General features: G+C 37.0%; 3 protein-coding genes across 3 annotated transcripts in view; all 3 read right to left on the bottom strand.

The window, feature by feature from the left end:
* HOXA3 (homeobox A3) overlaps positions 1-11,469 on the bottom strand; it is a 44,900-nt gene that overhangs the window by 28,683 nt on the left and 4,748 nt on the right. The gene's annotated exons all lie outside the window — the stretch shown is intronic.
* HOXA5 (homeobox A5) lies at positions 7,366-9,679 on the bottom strand. The gene is made up of 2 exons (XM_018576224.1): positions 8,433-9,679; positions 7,366-7,935 (listed from the first exon to the last, which is right to left on the bottom strand). The coding sequence occupies exons 1-2, from the start codon at positions 9,004-9,006 to the stop codon at positions 7,685-7,687; spliced, it is 825 nt and encodes a 274-aa protein (XP_018431726.1). The 5' UTR covers positions 9,007-9,679; the 3' UTR covers positions 7,366-7,684.
* HOXA6 (homeobox A6) overlaps positions 10,520-11,469 on the bottom strand; it is a 1,750-nt gene continuing 800 nt past the window's right edge. The window contains exon 2 of the mRNA XM_018576246.1: positions 10,520-10,902. Within this exon, the coding sequence (XP_018431748.1) occupies positions 10,634-10,902 (269 nt within the window). The 3' untranslated portion in view covers positions 10,520-10,633. The remainder of the gene's footprint in view (positions 10,903-11,469) is intronic.

The following is an 11,469-nucleotide window of genomic DNA, read 5'->3' as shown; positions in this document are numbered from 1 at the left end:
CTTTTAATAAAGTACATAATTAGTTATCTGATTCTATTAGAGCTAGAGGGAAAGGGATGGGGGTTACTGGTCAAAAGAAGCAAAATCTGGAAAATCTGGCAGATAAATTCCACATGTTGCTAAAAGACTATGCAGACCTATTATGAGGCTGGGAACATACAGACAGCATGGATGATAGTGTTTGAGACAGCTGTGGAATCTTGTGTTCTTATATTTTTTTTTTGTGATGTGCATTGGCTGTTTTGGTGAGCAATGCAGAGGAGACACTGACCCTTGAATCTTGCACAAATACACATTTGACACAACTCTCAATACTTTGGTGTATAAATAGACACACTGGCAAAATATACTCAATGTTACAGCTATATTTAGCGTATTTGCCTATTTGGGCATCTAGAAAACACAGAAGGAGGCATTTACCTTGTTATATGAAGCACAAACAGAGCAGATGGTGGATTTTCATTCATTTGCATTCTGTACAACACGGATGGTAAGCGCCAAGAAGATTCCTAAAAATTGCAGTTTGTTTTTGGCGTGCACCGTTCTACACAATAGAGGAACGTAGAAATAAGTGATATTTGTAATTGATTGCTTTGGAAATCACAGGCAATATTTCTGCAAGGGCATGAGTACAACTGACTTTTTCCCCCCTAAAATGTTATTAACAATAAATTAAGTTGCGTTTGATACAAATTAAAAATATTAGTGACCGGTTTGGAAGTCATATTTAACAAACACGTGTTAGGGAGAAAATCACTATGACTACTGACAAGAAAAAAGGGACCCAAGAGCGGTGTTATATTATTGAATTTAGTGCAACTCAGTAACACCTTAGTGATTAGGTACAGGCTCCATGTTTAACATACCGTGAATATATATATATTCTACAATATATTATTGTACAACTATGTCAAAAGAGACATCACATCTTTAAATATAATACCTGTATTATTTATGTGTAACAAAACTGTGCTTAACTGTATAATACTTCGTATTATATTATAGAAACTAATTGTTTCTGTTCTATTAAGATATATTTTAACAAAGCTCAAAAGTTACAAATCAGTTTCATGTGTGTAATGAAAGCACTGATCAACTGAGCAGTATAGCAGCTCTAGCTATCTCAGAGCTTGTGGCTATCCTCTGGGATCCTTTGTGGTTGGTCTGTTCCAGTACATACAGAAAACACCTCAGAGATAAGTTTGCCTTTTATGTAGGTGCAATGCCTGCAAGTGACTATATTCATTTACAAAAAAAAAAAAGCCTGTTAGTCGTCTTTGAGGTTTTGTTATCATGAAGACCTAAGCCAAGACCACCACGCGTTATCTCAGGGCCGACGTTTTAAACATTTTACTGCAAGATTTATGCTTATCTCACTTTGCCATAAACAAGTACATCAACTGTGTGGAAACCATTTGTGTTTTCTTCTGAAAGAAAAAAAGTAACACTTTCAATTACTAGTAGGAAAATATAATTTTTTCATGTTTAACAGTAATTAAAAAAATGCCCATGTAATTATGAATAGTTGTGTCAGTAGTGTTAGTATTAGTCTATTTATGTATATGTGGTATCTTTCAAAAAATCCATACTAGGGTAACCTTATTTTATATTTCCCTTTTAACATAAACAAACAAATAAGTCAACTATAAAGAAACAAAAACGTGAAAAATTTTATTTTTCCTAATTTTCTTTACATGTTTCGGTGTCTTACATATTTTTATTGCTGTTTTTTTTTTTTTTACAGCAACCAAGTGTTTGGTTCAAAGTGACCGTACTGTGACACTGTGCACATTTTGTTTCGTATTAATCTTCCTCATTGACAGTCTTTGTTAAATAAGAAGGCTTGCAGTTCACCAGGCGACATTTTCATATTTGTTAGACTTGGTGACCTGAGGTTCACCTCGGCCTTGGACTTAGCTTTTCTAAAAGGTCCAGCAAGTGTCTTTAAGGCAGCAGGGAGTTTCTGCCAGGTCACTTCTTCTGACAGAAAATGAAGAATAAATAACGGAAAAGTACACATTACAGAGGTTATGAAATGCATCACTCTTGTTGATTGTGAATCTGAGGAAGGCCAGTGACCTCAGCCCAATAAAAGGCGGATGGCAGGGGGCTCTAGAAAATATTGCCAATGTATGTGGTTTGCTGCATAATCGTGGTGCACCTCCTAGAGAAGTTGTATCTACCATTTCTAAAGTACAAAAATCAACGAAAAATTCTGAATTTCCCCCAAAACAGTAGTAAAAGATAAGTCAGTTGTAGAGATCTGGAAGCATTTAATCTGTGATTAATGAATGTGCAGGAAGTTGATAGGGGACTGAGGTTAGGTATATAAGAGGGGGAAAAAAATAACAAGGCTAAACCAAACAATATAATCATTCGCTCGTTTTACACTTTGTTCTCTTGCTATCTTATCGCACACGTGTTAAAACAATATTTAAAGGGATTAATTTGCTGAAAGAGGTCAATTTTTATGCAAGATCGGTGAAGCCGTGCTTGCTGGAATCGCTGCAAATACCCAGTCAGATTGGTGTGGATACAATTCACTCAGTTTAATGGGTCACATATATCATGCCAACTTTAGTTTTAAAAAATTCAACTCAATAGACTTTGTTTATATTGTACCGTAATACGTACTTATAATGTATATAAAACGAGTTTCTTCCTCTCTCTCTCTCTCTCAAAAATAAAAGACTACCAAAAAAAATAAGATTTATATTTATGGGAAACATAATTTATAACAAATGAAACTAAAGTTTAAATGTCTTATCTACTGTGGTTTTATACGTTAGCTTCATATTTTTATGTCTATTGAAATGCTACACAAAAATAACCAAATATATATAATAAAGTACCTGTTTTGCCTTCAATTCTACTACTCCATATGGAACAATTTCATTCAGGCTATAGTGTGGATGACTTCAAATGAAATGCAGCTCGTACTGTTGAAAGGAATCATTTTTCTATTCTTGCATGTTTAATTAGGGTCATTTAACCGCTAGAGTTCAACAGGAGTCCAGTCTATGATGGTCGTCTAACTCAAAACACTTTTTAATCTTTTGTGCTTATGAGCGAAATGTCCACTATATAACATTGACATCAAACTTTGTCTGGATAGATGAGTTGAAGGAGCGCATAGCTTAAACTTTTGACCTCCAGCTTTTTGACCTGTGGTTGTACCACCCAGCACAGCACACACATAGACCCACACACACACACACACACCCACACACACACACACACACACATCTTAAAGTTAATATTTGGTTTTATAGGTTACCATCATCACAGCTAACTGCTCATGTAAAAATGTAAAATTAAATCGCCTTACAGGACATGATTTTAAATAAATATCCGTGGTCATACTAATTTTTGTTCACTGCAACTCTGCAGTAGACACAAACGTCAAGACAGATTCAACTGACAGCAATGTTAATTGCTGATTGCCTTCTCTTATGTGTTTTTTTGCTACTTGCATGGAAAAAGTACATTAATGGAAGAAAGAGGGGGGAAAAAAGCTTGCATAGGCAACTGTTGTCGGTGAACTTGGTCTGAAGCGAGCTCTGGTGGTGATACTAAGGTTTGCAGATTTATCTTCTCTGCATTTACTTAACCTGGCAGTGAACTGAGGGAGCTGTGATTTGTTAAGCACTGACAGTCTTCACCTTAAGCGAGGGCTGCTTCACAGAATTGCAATTGTTTGAACAGCAACGTTGAGTAAATATTATTTTCAAAGAGACAAAATAGCTTAAAACTTATATCTGTTCAGTTTAAAACAGTATTGGGTAGGTTTTATTGTACTAACACCATCCGGCCATATACGTTGATGTAGATATTGGGTTTGCTGAAAACCACACATGGAATTTAAACTTGTGTATATGTGTATTTCAAACTTATTGAGTCTCTCTCTCTCTCTCTTCCTTTTCCTCTCTCTCGCTCTCACACACACACATCTCTCTGTCCTAGGCATAGAAACTCCCCCCTTCACAAAAAATGTCTTAAAATACACAATTTAAACACTATAACTATAAAACAAAATACATTTAACCAGCATCCTACAGACAAAAAAAGGTTAAAATTAGTTAAAACTGGATGCTACTTGTTGGACTAAAGTAACATGATGGGGCTTACACAGTTACACAGAATAATTTGCTACATGTAAATCACAATTTATTGCATCCAGCTGTTTCCACTATATACTTAGTAGGTATTTAAATATGTGCAAAGACAACTTCACAATGAGTGCAAATGGTAACAGAACAGCTTCATAAGAGACATCTTAACTTATAGCAAAGACAAAGAAAGCTAATACTTGTATTTAAAAACATACAACTGCGAGTTCTCACTTTACTTTTTCTTCCAGGACCGCATAAAACTATTAAAAGATAAACAATTTGACAACAATAGTTAATACATTTGATCAAATGCAAGTATCAGGTAGGGAAGTTTGATGTATAATGTGTTTAAAATTGAACACCCATGTCGTTGTTTGTTTGTTTTTTGCTAAATTTATTAGCAGGGGTGTAGTCACACACACACACACACACACACACACACACACACACACACACACACACACACACTGCATTAATAACAAGGAGGTATACATATATGGCTTTTTGTAACAATCTTTATTCAATTATGGCACAAAAGGTCTCATATAGTAAAGATTGTTAACAAAAAAAACAACTGAATTATAACAACGATTGTGCCACAATGTCCAAGGAGATGTAATTAATGCAGTGCATTTTCCATGCAAATGCACAACGTTTTAAAATAGATAGATAGATAGATAGATAGATAGATAGATAGATAGATAGAAATAGTTAATGACAGATGGATAGAGATAGATAGATAGATAGATAGATAGAGAAAGAAAGGTTGATAGATAATTAATACATACATACATACATACATACATACATACAGCATACAGATATACAAAGATAGATAGATAGATAGATAGATAGATAGATAGATAGATAGATAGATAGATAGATAGATTATACAAAGTAAAATGTCACCATCTTCTATTTACCAACAATGCCAAGGAGTTCTATTAAAAGCAAGAATCCTATTGCGCCATTTGGACCACAGTGATGTCAAAATAAAAAAAGAAAACAATGATCCAATGACATTTATATGGGGGGTCATATTTTATGTTAATTTGGAGGTAAAGAAGAAAGGCACAGGCAGCCTGAAACCAGGCATCGACCAAATGTTCCTGGAGACAACCATAAAAGTTTATGACTTTCTTGAATTCTCACCTACAGGACATAAAACTGTCCACTACAAACCCCAGGTCTTCCAAAATGGAGTACAACCTGAAACGGTTCTTTTACCTGTGATTCTGATCAAGAAGAGAGTTTGGAGTATACCCCACAGTAGTTTCAGTAAACTGGCTCTCAATAAAAATGACCTAAACACTTCCCTGGCTGACCTCCTTAATGAAGACACACTTTTCCTCAGCCCTATTTTAACACTGGATCTCGAAGTTTAATGTTAAATCCGGCCATAAAGTTAATTGCTGACTTATCACAGGGCAGTGTGAACTCACTATTGAGAGAAAAAAGTATGTGAAGTAAACACACAGCTGGGGCCTATCCAGATTCTTCTGTCCTAGTTCAGAAATGTAGAAACATAACATATATCTTCAGAGGGATTTCACTTGGTATCTGAGCAATCTCTGTTGCTGACTGAAAAAAGCTTCCTTTGAAATGAGCCACTTTCGTTTTTGGACAGATAAGGACCATGGGTGAACTAAATTTGTATATATTATAAGGTACGTACCACCAGAACTGTGTGACAGTGCTTCAGGAGATAATTCATGAGTGTAAACTACTTAGTTATTGAATCCCTGCTCTACTTCTGAGACCCTCGTACTTGTTGACTTTATAAGCAAACCCAGGCGCCTACTGGACTATACAAGTGCGAGATATAAAGAACTAAGGGCTAGGCTAATTATTTCAGAATGTAGTGGTACTTGAGAATAAAAGCTAATGTTGTCCTCTTACTAATCAGAGCATGGACCTTGGTTTAAGTAGTGAAGTGTTTTGATTCATTTTAATACACCCACTGTGCGCCTATAGAACCAGCAAGATCTGTAAGAAACAGCATCAATGTACAATTCATAAACCTAACCTATGTTCTAAAACTTACCTTTAGGTTGTAAACTATCACATAACATGATGAGATGCTTTGATCTGCAGAGCTGGCCTCCTATGTCTAATAGGTGATGTCTGCAGCCCTTATGTGTCCTTCTAGGAGCCAAATGATGTCCAGCACTAGTGAGATTATATGATATGTAGTATATAATGTTGGACGTCTACTCCCCAAAACCATAAAACTTAGTTTAATAGCACCACGTGACATTTTATAGCCAGTGAGCCTATCTGTCTGTGCTATGGAGGATTTTACGATCTAATTCATAGACAAAACCCTATTCATTTGGCAACCAAATGTCACATAGCCGGAACTAGGGCTTATAAAGTTTACTGTTATATAACTTAGGGAAGACAAGAATGTAAGCAGTTAGCGAGGATTCTCTTTTCATTTCCCTTACAGGCTGAGTGGAGTTAGACATCCCTGCACAGGTAAGGTAAGTAACTCTTACAAGGGTTTCTGAGGAACCTCTATGCTCTACTTTACTCTTTAGTAACCTGCTGCAATTAAAAACTACTATGAAACATTCAGAATTGTTTGTAGGTTAAAAAAAAAAAAAGTATGCTGGCTCCCTAAAACTGGGGTCTATCAACTAAATAATGTGACTTTTCCTGTATCTTCTAAACTCACATTTATTTTTGCACACTCGTTCACATCATTTCCTGATTACAAACACAATATTTGGAGGTAACTTTGAAGTTTCCCTCTCAGCACCTGGCTTTCATACAGACACCTCAGTTCTCATCAATCAGTTATACAACCTCCCCCCTCAAAGTTTTCTCTACATTAAGACAGACAGTCCACTATTTTCAGTAGAAAGTTTATTTTTTTTCCAGTCATATTTTTTTCATGAAAAAAAAAATTACAAAAAAATAGCAATTGCTTAAACAGCCAAGCATAACTATATAACTTTGTGACCAAAAAACACATAGTACATACACTGAGCTGCGAGTGCAGCCACTTTACAAGAGGTCGTGCAGAGTTATGAAATATACAAAGGCACAGCTAGGACAGACTGCTTCAGATCACAGCTTGTGTCACCGCTTCACTACTCACCACTACTAACACAAGATAAATTGGCTTGCACAAGTCACCTCTACAACATAGTTATTCACAGGTATGATAGGTAGTTTCTTGAAATTTAGGTAGACGGTTTGTAGGCATTCAGACAGTTACACTACACAAACACATACAGCGTTTTTTTTTCTGCAAATTGAATGCAGCATAAAACAGAACATTTTAACAAACACTTTTGTGTGTGTTCTGTTACTTCAAGTAACACATAGCGCTTTACATACTCAAATAAGTTAAAACATTTAAAATTGTCAAGACATAGCCATTCGAAATAAAACATATACATAAAGCATCTGTAGCTATAACCACCCAGCATAGGGGCTCATGGCTAAGACAGGAAGGGGGAACAAGGACGGATTTTTTTTTCTTCACAGAAGTCACACACAAGAGTTCTAGAAAGTCTATGGTGACAATTCTAATACTGGACCAGTACTTTCATAGAAAAGACATTCTAAGGACGAAAAGCCCCTCCTGCTGCGGCCATGCTCATACTTTTCAGCTTGTTATCCTTTTTCCATTTCATCCTTCTGTTCTGAAACCAGATTTTAATTTGTCTCTCAGATAGGCAAAGGGCATGGGCTATTTCAATCCTCCTCCGACGTGTCAGGTATCTATTAAAATGAAATTCCTTTTCCAGCTCCAGTGTCTGGTAGCGTGTGTAAGCTGTTCTAGCCCTTTTTCCCTCAGGTCCCCCTATGTTATCTGCAAATAAACAAATAATAATGGTAGAATTAGCTGAACCACAATCAGTTATCAAATCTAAACAAGTTTCTGTTTTTACAAAAAAGCAATAACAAGTAGACAGGTACATATACTTGGCTATGGGTTCAAGTTAAAATAGCATGTAATATTGTAATTTAAATACCATCATGCATTTTTAAAATCCTATAAGTGTGTATCAACTTTGCATTAGCCTAACACCTTTCAGTATAATCCCAAATAAAAAGGGGCTTATAAAACATAATTGAATGCTATTTATATGTCACTTTAGAAAGTCCTATAACACTGCATTGTGTGGCAATAAAATTAGGTTAAGATCTCCATACTGTTCTAGACATTCTGAAAAGGTTAAGCTGTGGTCATAAAACTGTCTATAGCCATCACAAGCAATTATAGCGCCTGAAAGTTGGATTCTCCCACCCCTTTCATATATGTATTCACTTCTCATTGCAGGGAATAAAACGGCGAGATTTATTTACCATGACTTATGTGCAGTTTTCTCATCCAGGGGTAGATCTGGGGCTGGACCGATGGAGCTGGACTCTGTCCGTTCTGTGAACTTGCCTGGTCGCTGCTAGCTGGGGTGTCATCTTCAGCACCAGAAGAAGCCCCAAGCCCTTCTCTGTTAATGTGGGTGCTGTTACTATTGCTGTTGGTGCCTGAATTGGACGTAGTGCTGTTTGAGTTAGTTATAGAGTTTTTCACTCCTTGGTGACTCTCGCTGACAGGCGGGGTGGACACGGCAGTGCAAGGGAGAGGATCAGGTGGAGGAGAGTGTGAAGATGTTGCAGGTTGGTTATACCTTGGCTCTGTAGAGGAAGTTGGGTTGGATGGATAATTTCTTGCTCTGTCATTGGCATTAAAGTGGTTGGAAGCTGTTCGCCCAACGCTGAGATCCATGCCATTGTAGCCGTAGCCGTACCTGCTGGAATGCATGCTTGCTGAATCCCTGTATTGCTCGTTCACCGAGCTGTGATCTCCATAATTATGTAACTGGTAGTCCGGGCCATTTGGATAGCGACCGCAAAATGAGTTTACAAAATAAGAGCTCATTTGTTTTTTGATATGTGTGCTTGATTTGTGGCTCTTGGTCGTTTTGTGCGTCTATAGCACCCTTGCACAATTTATGATGAATTATGGAAATGACTGGGACATGTACTTGGTTCCCTCCTACGTAGGCACCCAAATATGGGGTACGACTTGGAATCACGTGCTTTTGTTGTCCAGTCGTAAATCCTGCCTGATGACCTCTAGAGGTAAACTGGTGTATTAGTGGGGGAGCTGGGAGGATGCTGACAGGGGCGAGCATTTCAGCGCGCTCCCGTTGCCAACTGGATACTTTTGTTCAGACTCTAACGCCACCGTCTGGACATTTCGCCGTCATTACAAGCTCTTCAGCGAGCTGAGGACTGCAGGGCCGGGGTCGAATTGAGGTTACATCCCATTACAGAAAAATTATTGCATTCCCCTCACAGTTCCATTAGTGAATACCAAATGTACCGGCTCACAGCCACAGTTCACAAACCATCATATTAATACCGAAATATTGCACAAATGCTACTGGTTTGTTTTTTTTTTCTGCTTTTCATTCCAAAATATATTTGACATTTCATCATAGAGATTGCCAGACCATGTATTGCCTTTATTTTATTGATAATGATACAGAACTAGCCGTATTGATTCAGTGAGGGGAAATAACGGTCACTCCCAATACTCCTATTGCCTTTTTTGTGCCATTCATGTGAAGGAGATCCAGTGTTTCAGACTGCATAGGCTTCGTTTTATATTTGCGTTGCCACTTAAACGTCATTTGCCAGCCAATGCAATATAGTAAAAGGACATTGTATACATATAACATAAAACATGCAGACTGCTTTATTTAACAATGATAAAACGTCTACACCTTCTCTATCACAAGATTTAGGGAGCATTCCATTGTCTAAATGCAAGGTTTAAGCATTTTGCAACTTAATAACCCAAAGCTTGCCATACTTCATATGTATCCTCGATTCCTCCTGGATTAGGGTTAGACTTTGACAACGTTTATTTATGAAATACGTTTACTTGACAAAGCAGACTCGCCGCTCTGCCTGTTCTGCTTTTCCTTTCAATGAATAAAAAGGCTCTTTGCCTTGCAGTCCCAGCTTGCAACAATGAGAGGCTGTAAATATTATTGTTACTTTTTACCATACAGCTGACAGTTACATTCTGTTCAGAGGCTCCAAAAAACAGGATGACCCCGCTATTCCGGATCTTTCTTTTTCCTTCTTTTTTTTTTTGTGTGTGATTTTTTTTTCCAAGATCACATTCGTCTGGACATCTGTTTACATGGCAGATATGACCAAACAATCTATGATCTGACTTAAATCCGTTAATCAGAACGCAGATTACATTTGCTTTGTAGGGTGGAGCAAGATTTAGGACTTGATATCCGGCTGATCTCTACTGCATCCATGGCTCAAAAACATTAATAAATTAATTCGATGATTACAGATTTTTTTTTTTTTTTTTTACATGAAAATGGTATGCATGCGTTTCCTGTTAGATAAATGGTCCCGGGGTTTTCCAGTCACTGTGAAGGAGAATGAGGGTGGAAATGGGCATGAATCCTTTGTAAAAGTATGTGGTATGTGTGCAGATCAGAGTACGATATTGACGTGAATAGAGGAGAGGCCTGGTGTTAACTTTCATTGACTGATTTGTCCTCTGCTGGGTCGCTGTTCGGTTGGGAAGAATTAATAATCTTGCTTTCTTTCTTCCATTTCATTCTCCTGTTTTGAAACCAAATTTTAATCTGTCGTTCTGTGAGGCAGAGAGCATTTGCTATTTCAATCCTCCTCCTCCTTGTCAGGTATCTATTGAAATGGAATTCTTTCTCCAGCTCTAAGGTCTGGTATCTGGTATAAGTTTGTCTTCCCCTCCTGCTGCCGTGGCTGCCGTACACTGCACCTAGAAGACAACAGCAATATCATAACCATAGCTCAGCGATATGTGATTCTGTATAAGACACTCAGACTATTCAATGAACACCTATTGCTGGAATAAGAGCAAAGCTCCTGACCTGTCTGAGACAGGGCAGCCAACACGGTTATTTACTGAATACAGTCAGAATACATTGGTGCCACACCTAAAATATTGTTTCTGGTCTTTTACACATTACAAACGGAGTATTTTAATGCTCTATATATAACACCAGTGACACCTAAAATCTGATATAAATATAAAATGAAATATAAATAACTGATGTCTGATGCGTATCAAATAAATAGATAATACAGTATCTTGTAAATATTCATGACATAAACAAGTAACAATGATCATCTGAAAATTATTTTCTAGTTGATGCTTCAAATCTTTACTGCTATTTAACAATGTAGCTACAGTACACACACACGTTCGATCACTCAAAGTGTGTGTGTGAAAATGTTATATCTATCTACATAAAAAGTAACTTTAAATACACACATTGTACTGTAGTGAATTGAACATGTCTACTATATATATATATATATATAT

This window comes from Nanorana parkeri, unplaced genomic scaffold (assembly GCF_000935625.1).
Source record: "Nanorana parkeri isolate BGI_ZX_2015 unplaced genomic scaffold, ASM93562v1 scaffold4, whole genome shotgun sequence".
Classification (NCBI taxonomy): Eukaryota; Metazoa; Chordata; class Amphibia; order Anura; family Dicroglossidae; genus Nanorana; species Nanorana parkeri.
Note: the sequence above shows the minus strand (reverse complement) of the source record. Positions and strands in the feature narration are given on the sequence as shown.

Bases quoted from the DNA above. Each gene is read 5' to 3' on its own strand.
- HOXA5 (XM_018576224.1), bottom strand. From the start codon at position 9,006: ATGAGCTCTTATTTTGTAAACTCATTTTGCGGTCGCTATCCAAATGGC. The intron at 7,936-8,432 runs GTAAATAAATCT...GTTTATTTGCAG, and splicing joins AAAACTGCACATAAGTCATG to ATAACATAGGGGGACCTGAG.